Genomic DNA, 22,511 nt, shown 5'->3' with positions numbered 1-22,511 from the left:
AAAATTAGGTTTGCCATGTATGCTCCAAACTTTCGTGGAAAAGTCAAATAATCAGTATATTTTTTGTTTGAAGTTTGTATTTTTCACCTAAAAAAGAGATTAGATTGGAGATCTGGAAACGTTGTGTTACTAATCACCACTGAATGATGGCAAATTTCCAAGAAATTCCTGTTCTCTTCCCACTCAGTATATCTGTAGCAATATAACGTTTGATCCGTAGTATTGTTGAATCACGTGGGCTCGATGCAATAATCTGGAAGCCGAGAGCTATCGAAGAATTTTCTTCGTATCGGTAGAAGAATTACTCGTAATGAATAAATTAAACTCAGTCGCTCTGTTGGTGACGTTCGAAATGGAGCGGTATCGGAAGGGTTAATAATAATTTTTAAACGTTTTTCTGTTATCTTTTTATCCTTATGAACTTGAAACTAACTGAAAGTCGCCATTTTTAGTGGAATAGACTGTCTTCATATGATTAGGTGACGCTGATTTATGTACCTGACGGTTGGTTTTACATGTGTCAAGCTAAAATAATTACACTTTTATATGTTTTAACCCTGTCATCCTCCGTCACTAAAACTATTACGGCTGACGATTGTTTTACATTTCAAGGAAATCCACAATCGATCTCACCATAAATTAGGCTTAGTGATTCTAAAGTGCAAATAATTTTAAAGACTCTTCGACTACAATGCAATCGGAATTGTTCAGGTGTAAAGGAGTTGGTGAACGAGGTGTAAGTGGCTTAACACTAACGGTATTATGCGTACTTCCTTAATCCGAGAAATGCATCCAACAAAACCAGACACATTTATTTATTCTCTTATCTGAAATATGTATGTTTTATGGTCGTTATGTTTATCTCGGATTTATAAGAAGAAGATAAATTATAATTTTACTCTGACTCTTTAGGTACTTCTTGGTTGAAATAGTAGCATCTTATCAATGACTATACGAAATGTTCACTTATTGTTTTTCGGTTGATGATCTACGTAGACTTCAGGGAATCGAGTGATAAGTGAGTGAGTGTTTAGATAGGATGAGTCACTTGACTTGTCAGATAAGGTCGAGTTCTTCCTGTGACGCCACACCGACACAATGACAAGCTGAGACAGTGACTGTCTAAACAGACAATACTCGGTTACCCCCCTCCACTCAACCCCTCCACCCTTTCTGCCATTCTCCTCTGTACTTGGCGACAATTGATATTCTTACACATGCTATCAAAGATAGAGGTATATAATTTTATAAAGAACCCAAATCAGGTAATGATCACGTGACTATAATGTAGTTATTCATTGTTCTTTCTTTAATTTTATGGTCATTGATGGGACGCAACAATGTTTTACTATAACTTACCGGGAAAATTCGTCAGTGGTACATCTAAATCAAAGGAAGAATTCGTAAATGTTTGGCATTTTGAAATTTGGGTTTGAATTAATATAGAGACATTATGAGGTTTACACATTTTGCATGGTAGATTTCCGTCGCCTTTTATTTGAATCAACACACGCCATTGCCGATCAATTGATTTAAGAGCCAACCTTGCGTTTTTCCCTACTAGAACAACGTTAAATCACTTTCACTCATTTTTGATGGGAGATGTCTCATTTTGAAGAAATAATTAATACGTATACAAATTCGATTTTTATGTAAAGTGTATAATTTGAGTACTTAAGAAAAAAAAATCACAAACAGTTTCGAGCACACTTTTTCTCAATAACCTTTAAAATATCGTAAAAAGCGTTAGGATACGCTTTAATTATAATTTACTAACAATAAGGTCGTAAACAGTGCTTAAGGTTTAATATAGTTTTTTTAATCAAGTTGGCCGCCAGTGCAATGGGATATTAGTTTATTATTACAAAGTAATGTACTATCATTTTACGGACTTGGATATTCGGCACGCGTTCTGTAATATTCGTATGACACGTAAATATTATTTGTATTATAGTTATTTGTATTGCATGAAATAAAGAATATATCATAATAAAATTATATTTTTGTGCTAAAGTGAGATATTAAGCTAAATTAGATCAGTTTAAATAATGATTCAGCTGCTTCTTTTTCATTAATAATTGCAGACATTGAAAATTATGTCTTTTTCTTAGATAACGGTTCTGTTTTTGCTTGAAAGCTACAATTATCATCTGTCATGTGTTCTAAAATACCATTCAGCTAATTTGGAATAGGAACAGTCGTTTGAAAAAAATTGATATTTCAATGTAACCGATTTCTCTTGGTTGTTCTTCGTTAGAGTTTAGACAGGTAGAGGTAGTTAGGCAAGTAGAGTAAATTTCTCTTATTCTTTAATTAACTGCTAATGTCTACATTACTTTAACGGTTAGTTGCTGTATACATTAAATGAGCTCGTATTCTTTCACTTTCACAGAGTCAAGAAGTACAACAAGTTTTCCACTAAAAAAAAAAAAATGGTTTAAGGTAGATTTCATAAAAAAAAATGCTTATCGCACTTGATCTTATGACGAGATTTCCGGGAGATTTTTCTCCGATATTGACTCCCAGACTCCAAAACTACTAATTCATCATTCATAGATCGAAAAGTTCTGTAATTTTTAAAATATCATCTTGGTACAGTGGCAATATTTGTATATAGCTTGGATAAGTTTGGTAGTCTTTCTGAATCAGTACAACATTTCAAAATTACGGCCATACGCATAGTTTGTTAATTATATTAGGTACTTATAATTTTTTTTATTTGTGTTTTTCTATATATATATATATATATATATCTTAAGGTTTCAAGATGGCGGACAATCAATCTTTGGAAAGTTAATGCTTAATATATTGGTTATTATGCATTATTGCGGAAAACAAAAACATGTTTTAGAATTATCAGGTCATTTATAGCAATCTTTGTTCTCTCGTATTTGTTTAAATCTCGTGAGATTTCCAGATAGCGGGATTATAAAGTATTAAGTAGTATATGACATTGCGGGATTAGTTGTTAACAAGATAAGTAACGTAGTTCTTAATAAATGCAGACTGTACGTGGTACAGAGATAGTGTTTACACCCAGCTTGGGTGAGTTCGTTAGCTAGTCTTAACCAATAAAACGTTTCAAGATGGCGGTCATTCGCATTGAGGCAAATTTTCTATTTCGGGTATTTCATAATATACATAAAAATTGACTTTTCTTAAAATTGTAAAGGAGTTTTAAGCAACATTTAATCCTATTTATTTCCCCATAACTGTTAAGGTTTCCAGGTGGTTGGCCTTTTTAAGTTATTGAAGTGTACAATTGAACAGTTATAAGTGAATATGTTTAAACATAATTCGGTTTATTGTAACTAAATAAAATGTACGTTTTCAAAAGAAATATATGTGCGTAAATCAATTTTTGTCATATAAGGTTTTATGGCCATGGAGTTTCTTTGTCGGAGTAATGTATGAAAAAGAGTTACGATTATATTAACATAATAACATTGACATTTATTGTTTCATTACTGTTGTGCGAATTAATACATCTTTAATTTCACATTAAGAATTGACGGACACATGAGAAATCTTATTTTCCCCCACTTAGCCGGAAGAAATATCTATAGTTAATTGTAGTTAATCACTTGTGATGATTTTAATTAATTTTAATTATTAGTGCATAGTAATAAATCAGTCAAATACTATTTGTTACTACATAGCACATACTAAATAAGCATCTCTAAAGTGACGTTCTTAAAGAACCAAAATTAGGGGAAATTACAAAAGCGACGTCACGTTTAAGGTAATCTCTTATGTCCAGGGTGTGTTAAAGAACCCGAATTAAGGGAGGTTACAAACATGACGTCACTTTTAAGGCGATATTTTATGTTCAAGGTCGTGTAAAAGAACCACAATTAGGGGAGGTTACAAAAGCGACGTCTCGTTTAAGGTGATCTCTTATGTGCAGGGTGTATTAAAGAACCAAAATTAGGGACGGTTACAAATGCGACGTCACGTTTAAGGCGATCTCTTGTGTGCAGGGTGTGTTATAGAACCAAAATTAGGGGAGGTTACAAAAGCGACGTCTCGTTTAAGGCGGTCTCTCATGTCCAGGGTGTGTTAAAGAACCAAAATTAGGGACGGTTACAAATGCGACGTCACGTTTAAGGCAATCTCTTGTGTGCAGGGTGTGTTATAGAACCAAAATTAGGGGAGGTTACAAATAATGCGACGTCACGTTTAAGGCGATCACTTATGTTCACCACCCAAATCAGGGGATGGTACGCGTGATTTAGCATCCCCCTAGACTTGAAGCCACATGTAACGAAGCTTAAACATTTAGCTTCTCTAAATTCTTATATTTCTTCTTATAAAAAGTTAACAAATAATTTTATTTATTAACTTGTCATCTGGAAAATGTATTCACCTTAAAACACTAAGGAGCGACTTTTGTGGTGAATTCTTTCAAGCAATGCGGTAGTAAGTTCAACATTCTCCACTGCAGGAAACGAGGTAAAGGAAGTAACAGATCGTCTGTTATGCAGATTGTGGACGTCGTGATAAATAAAACATTTAATCAAGTGAGAAACTCATTAAAGCTACCCAACGCGCTTAAATAACCATCTCTTAACGTTACGTCGTGGGTGAGGCTGGTTGGAGCGGAGAACGAACAGGTCCCCAACTTGTGGCGCTTGTAACTAATTGATTCAACTCTCCGAGTTACTTAAATATATTAAAGTTTTAGTGCTTGAATGACAAGCACGTTAACGTTCATATCTACCTTATGTTTTCCACCTACTGTTATTTCCGAAATTGGTTTTTTAGGCAAATGTGTCGTAGAAATGTCTTAGTGTGCACCTTACATGATAAATCTAATTTTTCTCCACTTAGCCGGAAGAAATATCTATAGTTAATTGTAGTTAATCACTTGTGTATTCACAAGTGAATAACTACAAGTTACACAAGTTGTTTACACTGCTGCATACTTACTGTATTTATTGAATACTTACATTTTGCTTTTATTGCTTCAGGTTATAGCTCATTCATTTACAGCGGGCTTAAGAAGGTGCCATCGATGGATTGTTCTTTAATATCTTTGTCTTAATATTTTAAAATACTTCCCTAAAGTGAGAAAAATATAAAAACCGTCACATTTCTAAAAGTAAGTACAGGTATTTAAGTAATAAGTTTTCCAATCTTCAAATCATGCCGTAGGAATATGGCTGAAGGTAAGGGTATAAATTGTGACAATAAGTGTATCACATGTGACTGACAGAAAACTACACATTGTATATGTAATAAAACGCATAATTTCCGGTGTATTTAAGTAAAAAACGACCCATCTTCATGAATTCCATTTAATTTTAAAATGCGATGCAATAATATATACACTTCTTAGTAGAAGGATAAAAGATAACTTCTTTTTGTGAGACAATGAAATAAAAATAAAAATTACACACAATTTAACGATTTTCTAATTTTATGAAATATTTAACTGCATACAAAATGAAGAAATGAACATGGTCGTATGAAAAATCCGTATACTGTATGTTAAAGTAAACTTCTTAGAGAAAATACCTTCTTTGCCTCTACAAGTATATCATGTGTTGACCCACGTACAAAATGATTTCACTAGATCGTGCAGTTTAGCACGAACTTGAGGTAGTTTTACTGAGTAGCGGACTAATTGTTCAGTTAGAACGGAATTAAGTCCCAAAATCTGTGCTCTCTAGTCCTAGTGACTGCAATACGTATTAGGAGGCATATGTATGTCTACATATTGTTAAACGATTGATTCAGGTTCTATCCTAAGAAACATTGTTACCCAAGTACAAAATACTGATTGGCTACATAAAACAAATATAACACTTATTAAAATGAACACTTATTTCGGAATGTTGAGCTCTCATTAATATAATAGGCTATAAACTTTCCTTGTGCCTTTTATAGCTGAAATATTATCTTTTAGTTAAGTCCCATGTTACGTACGTTGTGATAAGAAAACTAATGACGTAAATAGAGTTAATTAATGTACCACACAAAGTGATTATGAAGACGTCAGTAAACACGGCTTACACAATAGTTATTGTGAGTTTTCACGGTAGTTAGTTGGAAAGTTTATAATTAAACTACAATCCAGACGTAATCATCTAACTCATGCTAGAGTTTAGCACCAGTTATAAAATCCATTTGTGTTTTGCAAGGAACTTTCTATTGCAGTACTAGACTAGTCAGTGGAACGCGTTGTGGAAAGTTGTTCTATTGTTACTTTTTTCTATTTTTCTGCTTTTGTGATCTGTAGATGTCATAAAATTGTCTATACGTTTACGTTTATCAGGTGTGAACACCCAAACTGTCACAGTAAAATCAGAAATCATGGTTCAAAAAGCGCAGAATTAAAAGCTTACAACGGAGAGGTTTTCTAAAAAAACCCACATCCTAGAACCTACTGCTTGTAGGATGGTGTCTACACATTTTACGACATTGGTTAGTGCGGAGTTTTTTTGTTTATTTTTTTGTTAAACTTTTTCGTTTAATCTAAGGTTTTGGTTTTTAAATGAGATTTTCGCACATATTGTACTACTATACAGCATTCGATGGTTAATATTGTTCTCGCATATATTGAACTATATCTTTTGCACTTAAAATTTTGTGCCTTGAGTGCATCGTTAAAACTAATGTTAAGCTAATGGTGGGCAGTGCCGATGTTGTCGATAAATGATGTTTGGATTATATCGAAACTGCCTAAAGGATGAACGAAATCTAACTCCAGACAGGTTTGGACGGGACAAACCCGAGCCCAAACTAAACAAAACTAATGCTAGGCTAATGGTAGGCAGTACCGATGTTGACAAATGATGTTTGGTTGCCACTCAAACCTGTGCAATCGATGTCCATTTATATCCCCCCTCTCTACTGTCTACCCGGGCACTGTTTGTCATTTTCGGGTGAAAAGAAAGAGTCTAAGTTAGGCATTCACACACTCTTAATACCCGAAAAGTTATAATATCGATACAGTGTTTTTAGGATTTTGCACTTAAACTTACAATTTTACAAGCCACGAATTGGAAGTGGTTTTATACGTGGTAATCGTGCATGTCTAATACCTATTGGATCAAAGGCATGCCACCAGACAAGCGTTGTTTAAAATTACGCATGTATTACTGACAGAGAGACCTTAAACATTATCGGTACTGGATAATACATGGAATATTTCACTATCCAGTCCACTGACTCGTTATGCGGCATTAAGACCGTATAGTAAGCTCCCAAACGTGTCAAAAACTATTTGGACATTGAAGTAAGTCACATTGTGTCTTGTTGTGGATGCTATATCACCTCGTAGACCAGGCATACTGCTCTTGTGAAGAATTTTGTGTTATTAATACAATGTTATAACACTATGTCATAACAATATCTTTTTACAATCTCCCACTTCCACTAATTGTAGTTATGTCTATTCTTGACTTCGTAGGTTGTTTCACAGCAATGAGTTGCATATTCGTAGACTCAATACGTCCATACAGTAATCATTCCCACAGCCATATCTGTCCATGTCTGCCCATGGGCTCCTAAGAGCCTCTACTTTACTATTGCTGAGTAGTAAATGATCTTGGGCTTTCCCTCTAAGAACAATTTTAAACCTCATGCAGTTTTACGCCCTGATATTTGATCGTAGAGTTATGAGAGATGTCTCCTTTTTAAAGATATAATTATTACGGTCCAAACGCCTTTTATTTAGATTTTTTTGTAGTGTTTAATTTTGAGTACTTAATCATTAAAGTACAACAAAGTACTTTTTGAATAACCGATATAATATTTAAAAATGTGAGAGCGTTTGGAAGTGTGTTAATTATACCATTCTAATAAGACATCTTTCATGATATACAGGGTGAATAAAATATCAGGACCCCCTTTATTTCTTTATAAAGCTTACATAAGGAGATATCCTGTGGGTAGTGGTGCTATGTCGAAAGTAAATTTAATTTGAGGATTTTGAACAGTTTTTGTGTCCTCCAAAAAAAATGCGGGGTTTTGGGGGCAACTCAAAAATGTCAAATGTTAACCTCCTTCAAGTGACCCATTTTGAAGAGCATAAACAAACGTAAACAATGATGAAAACCAGATATCGCTCTCTCTCTTTCCCATCTAAAATAATAGGTCGTCAACATTTTAATGAAGGCTTTACACTAGTATTTACACCAGCATAAACTCCAGGAGAAAACGTTGGAGATTTAAGAAACAGGATTGATGAGCCTGCAATCAAATGCCACTGTAGAATTTTCAAAACGTGAGAGAGGAACTCACCTTACGATTGTCTCACTCCCTCAATTTGAACATGTGATTTAACTTGGCAAATTAAAGATATATAACGCGGTAAACGGACTGTAGGTCCACGTCATAAAACTGTTTCTTACCTACTTTTTAAAGGGGTGGCCTGGGACCCACTGTCCGACTCAGGGGTTTCTTTTGACGAGGGGTTGACAAAGGATCGTCGTACTCACACTGCAGCACTTGAATGGATGTTTCAAGATCTAAACTCTATATCTGCTGAATATTTTCAGTACACTACATAAGACAACTTCAGAAAGAATGAAACAAAATTATATACATAAAATAAAGTCAGGTTAGTTACGCCATTTCTAACTTAAGAATGGCTGTAACGATTATAATGGTCTTTGCTTTATTGGATACTTTTTCGCTCCGGACTAGGAGAACAACGATTAAAATATCGTAAGAATGCACAGAAAAATCAGGTAAAGAAAACAAGACACTTTTATAATAGTATAAGAGCCTGTTAACTATGAGTCAATTGTTCTGTTTAAACATTGTTTTATAGTAGCACAATCATATATGAAATTAATTTGATCACTATTTTTAATTTCCTTACAATTAGTCGTGAAAGCATAGAGTAAGCCTGATAATAACAATACTTCTTATTTCAAACTTTTTGTAACCACTGTTGAGCACAAGTGAGACAAATATTTAGACAAGAAAACTAAAAGTTTTATTAAAAGTCTACTTTTAACTGTACACTTTAGTAAATATTGAGTATGCATGGTGAGTGCTGTATGCATCAAACATCAAAGGAATGTACTATATAACTTTTATTTAAAGACTGTTATAAAACGCATAGTTTATTTGACGTTTGACAGAAGTAGGCTTCTCTGAAGTCTGTATGTACCTTGTTCGAGGAAGCAAAGCAATATTAACTAGGGCAAAAAATGTATTAAGTCTGGAATAATTAACGATTGCCGTAATTATACACTTTAAGATATATTTCCTTGGTCGTAGAAATAAGGAAATCTCAACATTGGCGTCGGATATATAATTTACTCGAATCATAAGTACTCATATGAAAGCCTACAAAATTGCATGCAAAACCGCGGGGAACTACTGTTTTTAACATGCATTGTAATCGTGTATCTGTCAAATCCCTTACAGCATTTGTGTTTTTTTACTAACTAAACTCCAAATTTTAAAACGTTTAACGGTTAACGGTTTATTTTAAAGGGGAATAAAACTAATAGGGTTTAAGAATACATTTAGGAATTTGGAGTGTTCGAAGTCACTTATAACTGCTAGTAATTAAACATACCTGTATTATCTCCTGTCGTTCCGGGATCACTATTTGAACTAATGTTAAACTTTGTCGCAGCGGGATATAGCAATTGGAAGTTTGAATGAAACTAGACAAATTCTTTAGCCATTCTTCATAGAATTCCTGTTTGACTGATATTTAAAATCTATCGTTAGCGGCATAAGGTCACTATTATGTAAGTTAGTATGTCTCTGTAGGCACAGATGTTGCGTTTACTGTTTGGATTATATGCCAAGAGCCACTATTTAAGGTAATACAATATTTTGTCTTCGTATAGGTATCTATTTAAATTAATTTGGTACAACTTTTAAAAAATGATATATTAGATATGAACTAAATGGTTATTTTAACTATTAACAATGTTAATATAACAATAAACCATCCATTTCAATTAACGTGTACTACGAGTATCGTGTCTACTTGCATATACAGTATTATACTAACGATGGCCCAAGATAAGGAATAACTAATACAAACTTACTGTAGATGTTTATGATTCATTAGGACAATGCCAAATTAATCAGCTAGTAATATAATGCTATATCGAATTCGTTTAGATATAATCCCAATTAGTAATCCACTTCATATGTGATAGCTTGAGTAAACTGTTGAATATTTACTGCTTTAGCAGTACGCTGTGCGAATGTAGTGGAATCATCACTGAACAGGGTAAAGAATAAGTGCAGGTAGAAAATAAAACTAATGCACGGACAGGTCAGTTTTGAAAAGTAGGACAGTTAGTCCACGGGTGTCGGCGTGGACTAACTGTCATACCCTGCAGAAAAGTGACGTCAGCCGCCCTCGGCAAACTAGACGTGGACCTACAGTCCTACAATCTGGTAACACTGGCTATCATTTTGGATGGGAAAGAGATAGCGATCTCTGATTTTCACCATTGTTAAGTTTGTTTATGCTGTTCAAAATTAGGGGTCATTTGAGATGGTCTTAAATTTTTCATTTTTGACACGCATTATTATTATTATTCATTTCTTACGGGTATTTTTGCAACTTCAGAGGCGAGTGAGGCATAACCCTGAGGGATTTTAAAATAGGAATAATCTTACATGTTAACAAAGGTTCCAAACAATGCCCAAAAAAAAACTTCAGTAAAATTGGTCCAGTAGCTTTTAGTCATTATGTAAGACACACACAGGAGGTCCTGACCTATTATTCACCCCGTATAACTATACTTCTTAAATTAAAGGCGTACACCTGCCCAAGGTGTAACATTGTTCTTATAGGAAAAACTCAAGGTCATTATGTTAGAGCCGGCTCTCACGTTTGACAAAGTCCAGGAAACCCTTTCAGATCAGATTGCCGGAGAAGTGGACGATGGATGCCGTGTCCTGCTGCCGCTGCTATTGCTTGTCTGGCAGTTACACGGAAGGTACGGCGTTGAGAACAGGAAGCCTCGCATCAAACAGCTCTCTGTTGAAATATCTGCTGGCCCGGTTGTCGTGGGAGTGTCCAGGTTCCCACTGGCGATTCCCACGGGTTACACAATTCGGGTTACATGCTGGTACATCACTCCGATTCCAGTAGCAACCACTGTCCTGTATGCGTGGGTAAAACCGGGAATCCTCCGCAACAGTTGTAATAGTTTCAGTTGCATCCAGACAACAGTTGTAAAAAACAGTTGCGCCGCAACTGCTCCTCAATCGTAACTGTAGGGAAGTAGCAGTTCTCTGCATCGGTAAATTTACAGTACGTCGCACGACTGGTTGAGTTGCAGGAATCGTCTTCAAAGAATATTCGTTTTTAGAAACTGTTCCACAAAAAGTTGAAGTAGAACTTAGCGTTCTGTGTAGTACTCAATGGTTCTAAAAGCCGGTTACAGTGGTGGGTACATCGGTTGGTAGTACTATTAAAACAGAGTAAGCCTAAATGAACTAAGTTATTGGCAAATCAATAAGTTTATTTGATATTTTAACCTATAATCATACAATTTTGCTTTGTTTTAGGCTGAAGTGGTTTAAGTAATGTCAAATTGCTATTAATACTATTTGTTTTTTTAAGTACTTCATGTTGTGTTTAAAGATACATACTTAATATAAAAAAGAATGTATACATTGGTGTCCCGTAACTCTCTGGATAAAGGTATACCACGTTATTGCTCAGGTCAAGAAAAACATATTTCACCATATGAACTCCGATGCTTAGTTTCCCATTTGTCTCTCTGTATGTGTTTATATATATATATATATATATATATATATATATATATATATATATATATAAATGAATATCTCAAAAACTGATAAATTTAATTAAACCAAATTTGGCTCAACTGTATGATAACAAGGCCAATTACTGGAAAAAATATCATGCAATTATCTTTAGTATTTTAAAAATGGCGACCATAAGAACTTTGAAACTTTGAATGTCTTAAAAACCGATATTTTGACTCAAAAATTACAAGAATAACAGTTTTTAGAGGTTATTATCACACATTTAATTACACCAACATGATTTAAATGGAATAATAAATAATTGATTTATAGCAGATTTACTGTAACAAAACATGGGCCACATTGAAAATTGCATTTGTTGTTTGTATTGTTGGCTTATTCCCTGAGAACCTCAATATACAGTATATATATATATATATACAAAAAAGTCAACTGATTTACAATGAGTATTGAGTAATGAGTTGTAGTTATTTAGGATGTTTTAGGTTATTCTGCAAATGTGTCACCTAAAACATCCTAAATAACTACAACTCATTACTCAATACTCATTATAAATCAGTTGACTTTTTTGTATATATATATATATATTGAGGTTCTCAGGGAATAAGCCAACAATACAAACAACAAAATTTGCAGAATAAATAATCTTAACTAATATCACTGCAAATCCAATCTTTTTACCTTGTTGGGTAAGATAGTGAATTAGTCTTTAAGAATAAAAAAAACAATTTGTTTTTACTAAAGGTAACGATCATTGACGACGGTCTTGAATATAGTTTATAACAGTTTCAACAGTTGTGCAAAGTGCAGCGTAACGATGCCAGTTGTATACATCGAGCTTGCAACTATAATTAACATTATCAGACAACGGGTTGTGAGCACAAATCGTCGTCTGAGCGCAGCCGTTCCAAAACAGCTGTTACACGATATATTACCCACTTCTACAGTGTCCTTGTCTGTGTGAAATATTGGGCTGAAGTTGCTCAGATCGGGGGAACGTAACGTGAAATAAAGAACCACAATACCAACATATCAAGTAAGTTTATATTCTTCAAGAGGAAGATACAATCCTGGGTAATGAATGGTATAGGATTCGATGCATTTTTTAGTGCCGTTGATTATGACAAGTACATGATGTAAACTATTGAATAAGAAAATAACCGAGGCGGACACAGCGATATGGAGAATCAATATGGACCGCACATGCTTGTCCGTATGTGTAGATTGTTCACCACGGAGACGAGATCACCAGGATCACCTTCGCGTCGTTCAGACCAGTCCTGTCCTGTCCTGCGCTGTTTACGACCTGGCCACCGCCAGCCAACACGCTTTACGACGTTTTGTCTCCTGCCGAGGTTTCGAAACGTTTATATACATGCTCTATATGTAAATTTCATCCAGACGTCACAGCAAGAGAATTTAAGCGCTGCTGACGTGAGAAATGCTGTTTTAGAATTCCAGTTTATTTTTCTACTCGTGGGGAAGTAAAGGAGAATACTTTATTAACGAAACTGGATTGTGGATCAGTATTGATACTGGGTACTGTGCACAACGTATATGAGCTAGACTTGATGTAAACATTTGGTTTTTGAAAGATTATGACAGCCCATAGTTGTTTTATAATACTGTGAAACAAGCGATTTAACGCAGTTACCTACGTGCAATAATCAGTTAAGAAATAGTGTATAAATCCAAAACATCCTGCCATTCCAAACATTGAAAGTTGAAATACAATTTTGGAAACTGAAAAAACATTGTATATTAACAATTTAGTGACCACCACTAATATATGCTAATAAACGACTCTCATTCGGTGGAAAATTTTCGGTCTGCTGAAAAGTTTCATTGTGAAAAACATTTTGATATTCGTTCCTGCAATGATAATAAAACCTACTATTTCACATGGTTATGATTTGTGTTACTAAAATACTTTGAGTAGTAGCGTTATAACCTTTTTCTTCCACATTTGGTAGTAGTACATTGATGAAAAAATATGTACATGGGATTAGAACGTTGGCAGTACAAGGGTTAAAAATGCTTTAATCTTTAAGTACATCAAGTTTTGACTTTATTTGGTTAAATTGTAGCAAAACGCTGCTTTTTCCAGCGTTAGAGCCTTTGGTAACATAAAATATTTATAACGCTTTTAGAGATTACCTATATAAAGCAGGGCCCTTTCAACTCTCTCACAGATAGGTCTTAGATCTTTAACAAACTTTTTGCAGCAAGAGAAAGTTTCAATATTTACGATTGGTCTTAAGTAATCAATCAAGTAAGTATTTGTACTACTTATTTTGTGACAACATGTTGATCGTCATGCTTAAAAAACACAAAACAAAAACTGTCATAAAAGAACGGCGAAAAAACATAAAAGTTTCGTGTTAAAAAATTAATATATTTGACTTATTTCAGTATACTGTAGTTTTCAGTGCAATATAATTAATTCTTATTACAAATATATAAACGCTTTGTTTAAAGAAAGAGCGTTCGATATTATAAAAAAAGGGAAAGTGTACGAGAACTGGGTTTCCATCCTTCTTTGGTGAACGTACCCGGATCTCTCCAAATCTATTCGGGACCTATTGATTTGGAGGGTGAACCCTTCTAATTAAAATTTTCAGATTTTTTCCATAAGTCATTTTGTATTTGGCCCTCTTCTGTCAAGCGTGTTCAAACAAACGAACAAATGTTATCTGGATGACAAGTATCTGTCAAGTGACTTTTACTATTTATTCAGTGAGATTTATTTAATTTAAAGAAATATTGATGAACAATAACCGTCACACGCGTCTTCCAGCGTGGCAATTAATTCATAAAGCGTTCTGGAAAAACACAGAGGCGGTTCGGAGGCGGTGTTTGGCCCGTGCCCATGAGATCGGGTTACATCAAGAGATTATTGGCTGCTGGATTGTCAGTCACGTAGAGGTGTGTGGCAGTGACGTGGCTGTGACAGTGTGGCAAGTTGACAGTATACAGTGCACATTACGTCGCACCACACGTCTCTGTCTCTACACACTTGTTTATGGTTCTCTTGGTGTTTCGTCGCTGGGGGAAGCGAAAAAGGAGACGTCTTGAACAGGTAGACAGACGTATCACTTATCTCTTACCTGTTATTGGCGGGGTTAGCTCTAAGTGTGTTCTCAAATTTGGGAGCATGTTTCGTGGATCAATATGAGTACTTAAATGTGTGCTCCAACACTAGATGCTTCAGTGTGACAAGCATTAACAAAAACATTCCGTTTAGCAACTTCTAGAAACAACTGGAATTATAAGAATTTGGATGCATCCAATCGAAAAACGCAATAATCTCTTGTGAAAGCTTAAATTTTATTGTTTTACAAATGTATTAAAAAGGTAGACGCTTTTACTAAATAAACAATTAAGTAGATGTAATTATACCGAAATAAGACACATTTTCAGTACAGTTTTAAAAAGACTTTTTAAAATATCTGGAGTAAAAACAAAACAAAAGTAAAATAATGTAGTTTAAAATTGTATCTAATAGAGCTCACACTAAGTTATTCCTGTAATAATTAGAGTGTGTTTATATTTGAATATATAATAAATTATAAATAGGTATTTGTTTTTATAACAGCAGCGTAATTCAAAATTCAGGGCTAAAACCTTTAATATTGATCGAATTAACGTTTTTTTACATAATTTTAGTTTCTTTTTTAAGAAAATTTAGATATTCCAATAATTAAACAAGTCCGTGCTATTTTAGCTTTTGTCTTATCTGTGATTTATTACCTGGCTTAAATATAAATATTGCCTATAAGTAGTAACTTCAACTTATTTTTTATGTAGTTATGGTTTTATTGCGATAGTATGTTAGATCCATGTTTTGACTAGCGTGACACTATTTTGACGATTAACGTAGTTTTTTTGAGAATGTTTGATCATTTTTGCCTAATTTCGTCAATGCCTGTCGTTGAGACATTTCTACAACATTGGGAATCATCTTTGATTGAGGGGAGTGGGTGTATTAGAATTGTAACCTGCACACGTTTGAAGAATGCATAGTTGTATGTTCCCTAGACAAAAGAACAAGAAGATTTAATGATTTAATATACCATTATTCTAATTTAAAATTTGTATAGAATATAGTTGTAATATTAATTTTAACTCAGTTCGATATTTATGTTTGGTTTGCATCTTGTTATATAAATAAATATGTTTATTAACTTCATAAAACACTTAATTATTTATTTCTGTGGTTAATTCTTCTAATTAAACGCCAAAACGTGATATGAATTGATTCACTTTTAACGAGTAATTATGCTTACTTTAAGTATATGTTATTGGTTAAACAAAACGTATTTGACATATATTACTTTTACATACTCAAGCGACATTTTATTCCAAATTTGTATATTTAACGATAAGCAGTAAAACATCTAACCGTCAGACGAGATAAAACTCAATCCTCAGTATACGGGAATGTTTTACATCACAAACCCCAATAATAACCATCTTGAGGTTTGGGATTTAACCGACTTAAGGGGATCTTCAGAACTGCTCAAGTCAGCTTTGTCTTCCTTCTACTGCAAGTCGCATATTTTACCTTATACTGTATAAATCTAAGCCTTATATGAGACTAAGCCCAATACTCATGAGAAGAAAGTAATTTATATCACAAATCCCAATAGTACCACTCTTGAGGTTTGGAATTTAAACGACTTAAGGGCATCTTCAGAACTGCTCTAGTCAGATCTTGTCCTTCTACTGCAGCAAGTCGCATATATTACCTTAAGTTGTATAAATCCAAGCCCAATACTCAGGAGAAGGAAGTAATTTATATCACAAATCCCAATAGTACCACTCTTGAGGTTTGGGATTTAACCGATTTAAGGGGATCTTCAGAACTGCTCTAGTCAGATTTGTCTTCCTTCTACTGCAAGTCGCATATATTACCTTAAACTTTATAAATCTAAGCCTTATACGAGATTAAGTGCAATACTCAGGAGATGGAAGTAATTTACATCACAAATCCCTATAGTATCATTCTTGAGATCTGGGATTTAACCAACTTGCGGCCCCCCCTGGGACATTGAGATCTGCTCGAGTTTTTTTTTGCTATCCTTCTTCCGTAAGTCGCATATTTCAGGTAATGGGAAAAGGGTACAAGCTCCATTAATAATTGTGGATCATATGATCGTTATGCATGACAGGTTGAACGTTTTGTGTAATCTAACCCAACATTACTAATGGTTATTTTCCCTGTTATACATGGCCATTGAATGTAGTAGGCATTGAGAATTTTAAATTAAAATAAATATTACAATGTGATTGCAACAAGAGTCACAATGCTTTGTTTGAATATAACGATGTGAAGCTGCTGACAAATTTCATAGAATCCCATTTCAATCAATCAATCGCTCTGCACGTTGTCAGATGCAGAGAGCGGAGTTGTCACAGTCTAGTGATAGAGATTGAATCCTGGAACATTTCATTTCGTCTACGAGAATTCCGTCAACCGATTCATACTGAGCTCTTTTCGGTAATCTCGACTGCTAGTTATTTCATACTACATAGCTTGTGTTACAAAAACAGTATTGTTTTTTTTATCTCGATGTTCACTTTTATCTTAATTATATCCTCACAAAATTTGATGCCATATCGAGTATTATTTGTGAAGGCGTCATTTGGAAATAACGAAACGGAAAGTATTGATTTTATTCCCACTATTAAATACTTACTATTACAAAACACTTTACTATTACAAATGGTATATGCTGTTCTTGAATCTCTTAAGTTCCATGCAGCTTTATAGGGTCTGTTTATGTATTTTTAAACGTTGTCGTTTTTAAATCAATGTGTGCATAGTCTTTTATATGCATGTATACCAAAGCACGAAATTTTTTGATAACGAAGTAATTAGTTTGGTTTTATGCCAATGTCGCAGTGTAGTGGGTACAACGGTTATCGCAAAGATAACCAGATCAAGCAACGTCGAGCGTGCCTGCTGCTTGGATGGGTGACCGCTAAGCGATCCTGTCCTTGCAAGCATCCCGCCTGCCCGGCCATTGGTGATGGTTCGGAAGTCACCTTTAAGTCGTTGGTGCTCAGGTCAAGTGTTAGAGAAGGCTCCGTAGCCCTAACTTCGCGTGGTAAAGTAAGACATCTTTACTTTACTTTAAGGTGAGGCCACAGTTACTAAAATAAAAACTGCTTCACCGGAAAGGTTAAGCACGTGCGACTTCACTAATGATTTGAATGATTAAAAATAGAGGTATCAACTGAGTTAGCTTTATCGGTTATCTGTATAGTGTGTATAAATATAAGCAAGAAATTCTCGTCTTTATAGCTATTATTGTACGCAAAATTAATACTTAACACTTATCAAGGCATTTGACGTTGGTTTTCTTATAAGAAACCCTTAATTATTATGAATTTCGTACTCTGGTACGCTACAATGGAAGGTAAACTTTATGAATCTTGAATAATATTCCGATTATCGATATAGTAAAATAAGGATATATTGATAAACCTTATGATAAGTTTTACGTAGTGAGCACACACCGATAAGTAGCGAGTAGAGGCGGACATTATGGCACTACTATTTGTGATAAATCAGAAAAGCGCTTGACAAATACAAGAAGATTTAGTACTGGCGGGTGTTGAGTTGTGAGCCGATGTAAAGCTGGTCTGGCTAGGCGGCACGCACGCACGCAGGACAGTCGGAGTTGTGCCATAAACAATGCTGACATGTCGTAGCCTGGTACAGTCTCAACATGCAGCCGGATATCCTTTATACTCGTAGTTCAGGAGGTAGGTAGGTCAAGTACATGGCTATATGTGGTGTTTGTTGGTTTTCGCCAGTTGTTGGTTCTGTACCATTTATCGTCAGTGTCTGAGTTTTAAGCTCTGTCAATTCGTACCCAATTGTTTCCTGGACCTCTCTACCAGTTCTACAGAGCCTTTTTGAAATATTTTCGTTGTCCGTCTGTCTGTGCGATAACTCTTGATAGAAAACCCTAGAAACTTTGAAGCTGTAGCATAGGTTCCTCTTTCTCCAAGGATGAACCCTGATGATTTTTGTGTCTTTAGGTCAAAGAGCAGTCTGTCCGCCATTGTGTCCGTATGTGTAACAACTCTTGATAGACAAGTCTCAGACTCTTTAACCTTGATACATGGTTCTCTGTCGGCCAAGAGATGAACCCTATTGGGCCTCCAGGGGGGTGGCTCCAGGGAGAACCCTATTGATTTTGGGGTTCAAAGACAGTCGTCTGCCGGTCTGTTCCTTTATGCGATGGATGGCTCCAGGGAGAACCCTATTGATTTTGGGGTTCAAAGACAGTCGTTTGCCGGGTCTGTTCCTTTATGCGATGGATGGCTTCCAAGGGAGAACCCTATTTGATTTTGGGGTTCAAAAGACAGTCGTCTGCCGGTCTGTTCCTTTATGCGATAGATCGGCTCCAGGAAAACCGTAGCCTATTGATTTTAGGATTAAAAGACAGTCGTCTGCTAGTCTGCTCCTCTTTTCGAGAGATCAGGCTCTATTGTTGATTTTAGGGTTAAATAATCCATAGGACAGACCGTCCGTCTGTGGGTTAACTCTCTATTTATGTTGTGTCCGGGCCTTCGATATTCTGTTATTTGTAACTTCTTGTCGAACTAACGAGTCTTTAAACAAATGAAGAAATTAGTTTCAAAGGTTTTACGGAAATGTTGGAATCTGTCACAGACTGAATCAATTAATTAATTCCATTTTTTTTGTTCAGAAAAGTCGAATCTATTTTACTACTCATTTATTAACACCTGTCATACGCTCATGTTAATTTAGAATGCAGTTAAAAACACGAAAGGTTTTATAAGAAAATTAAAAAAAAAAACGAGTTTCGACTGCTAATATAAAAACAACTGAAGGCGTTCAATCCATTTTCAACATTCAACGTTGATGCATACCAACTGATGAGAGATTATGGATGGTTAGTATTTTACAATTTCCATTATTAGACTGACAGGTATGTGATGCCTGACTCAGTAAGACATCGGCCTTACTCAGTGTGTTGCAATGAGGAAAAAAGGACGGATTTTACTTTTTTTATCAATTGAGAGGGTTGTGATTGATTTTTTAATGTGTACCTCAAAATGTACAGCATCTCAGAATCTTTACTGTCTCGCGATGATAAGTTCTGAGTAGCAGTTGAGCTGGTCTTCGATGAAGAAAGCTTACATTGTGTTTTAAATAATTTATAAAAGTTAATGTTATAGTATCATGTAGCCTTTGTTGAAAGTGATTCGCATATCCTCACTCATGGTGTATCTTGTCTGTTACAGCAGCCTACCTGGAGAGACTGGGGGGGGGAGGAGCGAGTGGACGGCGCCGTGTACACGGTCTACCTCAAGAAAGTCCGCTACCACCGACCCACCAAGTCCGTCTCTTCGGTAAGTCGGAAATAGTTCATATAGAGTAAGAGATGCCTAAATGTACACCGATGTGCTGTTCAACCGATGCTAGAATCAGTTACCTAGTATGTGATGCCGTATTGTGCTCATGCTGCCTATCTAAAAGCATAACTTCGATAGTCCAACCCAGTGTGGACTAAATCTTTACTATCTGGCTTCCACTAACCCTGGTTTTACCAGCGTATATCCTCCAAAGCTTATTATACAAATCATCACCGGTCGTCTAGAATCATTCATTGACCGGATCATACAGGGACAAATTGTATTACAAATGGAGGAGAAATTAAGTACGGACAATATTCATGGTTCGTAATTTGATGTGGCATGTTAGCGGAATTCAGGCAAGTAAAATGCTCAAAATACATAAATAAAGTTATAACAATTAGTGAAACATTTATTTAAATCAGATGTTTATATAACGGTTTGTTTACCTTTCGGTAAAGCTGTCATTCTATATTTTGAAAGCATGTGAAAAACAAACGTGCGTGACTTAAAACGAAAGTTTTTTTCCCCCGTGCAAAACATACACCAATGGTCCGCCAAAAGAATTAGTTACTTCAACAAGGAGCGACAGTAACATCTTACTAGCACGGCTCAATAGCCACTGAACGAGTGAACAGAGAAACGCCCTGAACTGACATCAAAATGGTCGCGATAGTTCCGCCCCTAGCGTCTACAGAGCGAACAAGCGTGACGTTCTATGACGCGAAACGAAAGCTTTCCCCCATGCAAAACATACATACATCAATAGTCCGCCAAAAAAGTATCATGATGTACTAAATTGCTTCGCTTAGTATTTACGCAAGGCAAAGGTTTTATCAATAAAATATACTCTCGTCTCGAATGTAAAAATGAGCGGAGTTGCGAGCCACTACACGAGACAATTATCGATAAATCTGGTTCGATATTTGAGAGTCAGATAACGAGAGAGTCTCCTTCACCCTGGTTGCTCTGGAGCAATTAAGTCTGCAACTTTTAATTGGGGATCACAACTCGGTAAACGGCGCTGCGGCGGCGGCGGCTGTGTTATGGGGCTGGCCGGCTCCAAGTTTCTGATGGTGAATTCGAATAGTATTCGAATATAACCCGAGTATTCACATATTCGAATATATCAAAATAATTTAAAATACTTTTACAATTTATATGGAAGAATTGTATTCAAACCTACAGTATATTGTTCATTCGGAGTATAAAATATTCAAGGTCTGTATTCGTATTCATATAAAAGTGTTCGTTGGTGGGAGGGGGGTAAATGAACATATGTCTGGACTCTGAAAAGAGTAATTAAAAGAAGATTCATAGTTTGGAATAAATAATTACACATTTTCAAATGTGACAAGATGTAAAGTTGAACAATTATTTAGTTAATGAATACATTTGTAAAAAAGAGAGAAAAATGAATGTTTATTTCATGCTGTGTAAAAACTAAATATGAGTCAGGTTTTTGGCTCCAATGTATGTCTCGACCATTGGCGACGAGACCTGCAGTAGAAAAGAGAACTAAAGTAGCTAGTAAACAAATATATTTTTTCTGAAATTCATAAATCATGTGTATGACATGTTTGTAGAAAGCAAAAAAGAGGTAAGGAAATTTTTTCCAACCCTTTTGGCATGCGAAATTCCAAATAACTAAGAAAACAATAGACTGCGGATAGGAAGGAGGACAAGTATAGACAAGAAATACTCATTTCAGATAAAGTATTCGAATAATATGTGAATATTCGAATACAATTGTGTTTCTTATACTACGTATTCGATTCATGTAAGTATTCGGTTCCCCTATCACGACCTGGCCCTGCCCGACTCTTTAGTCTGAGTGAATGGCTAATTTCACGGCCCAGGGAACACTATTTAACCTTCCTTTGCGCGGATGTAATTTCTGGAGCCGACCTCTTTAGATTGTAATATGACTGAGCGTACAATCTTCATGAACCATCATATGTCATATGTAAGTATATTGTTTAGTAGTTTCATTCCATTGTGATACTCTCTAACAATATACTTGTTATCATACTGCTCAATTAAAGCAGTTTTACTACTTACATTTACGTTAAAAATATAGTGATTTTTTGATATAACATCGGAACTAAAAATATCAGCTGGCGCACAATCTAAGTTTTTGTCTGATTTTTAACCTAAAGCTGTTACTGTTTCAGTAGAAACACATTCAAAAAAACACAACCTTTTTATGTATAAACCTGACTGTATTACTAAATTGATCTTTTATGTAATAAAAATGAAATGACATGTGTTAGTTTTTAATTTTTCTTTTCCGTATGATAAAATACAGGTGTTCACCACAGGGAGAAGGTGTCTTTAGGAGCTTAACCGTTTTTCCAACCTTTGCTTCGTCCGTAAAACACAGGGTG

The 22,511-nt window shown here is 35.2% G+C and overlaps 1 protein-coding gene across 2 annotated transcripts in view; it reads left to right on the top strand.

Annotated features, from left to right (window-relative positions):
- The first annotated feature begins 14,572 nt into the window (after positions 1-14,572).
- The window catches only part of LOC124364679 (ral guanine nucleotide dissociation stimulator-like 1), a 78,294-nt gene continuing 70,355 nt past the window's right edge, over positions 14,573-22,511 (top strand). The window contains exons 1-2 of one of the 2 annotated variants that reach the window (XM_046820345.1): positions 14,573-14,809; positions 20,014-20,121. In XM_046820345.1, coding sequence (XP_046676301.1) covers positions 14,753-14,809; positions 20,014-20,121 — 165 coding nt within the window. In that variant the 5' untranslated portion in view covers positions 14,573-14,752. The remainder of the gene's footprint in view (positions 14,810-20,013; positions 20,122-22,511) is intronic. The other variant, XM_046820344.1, reaches the window with a different exon arrangement.

The sequence above is a fragment of the Homalodisca vitripennis genome, chromosome 6 (genome assembly GCF_021130785.1).
Source record: "Homalodisca vitripennis isolate AUS2020 chromosome 6, UT_GWSS_2.1, whole genome shotgun sequence".
Lineage (NCBI taxonomy): Eukaryota > Metazoa > Arthropoda > Insecta > Hemiptera > Cicadellidae > Homalodisca > Homalodisca vitripennis.
The sequence above is the reverse complement of the archived record's forward strand: the minus strand, read 5'-3'. Positions and strand labels throughout refer to the sequence as shown.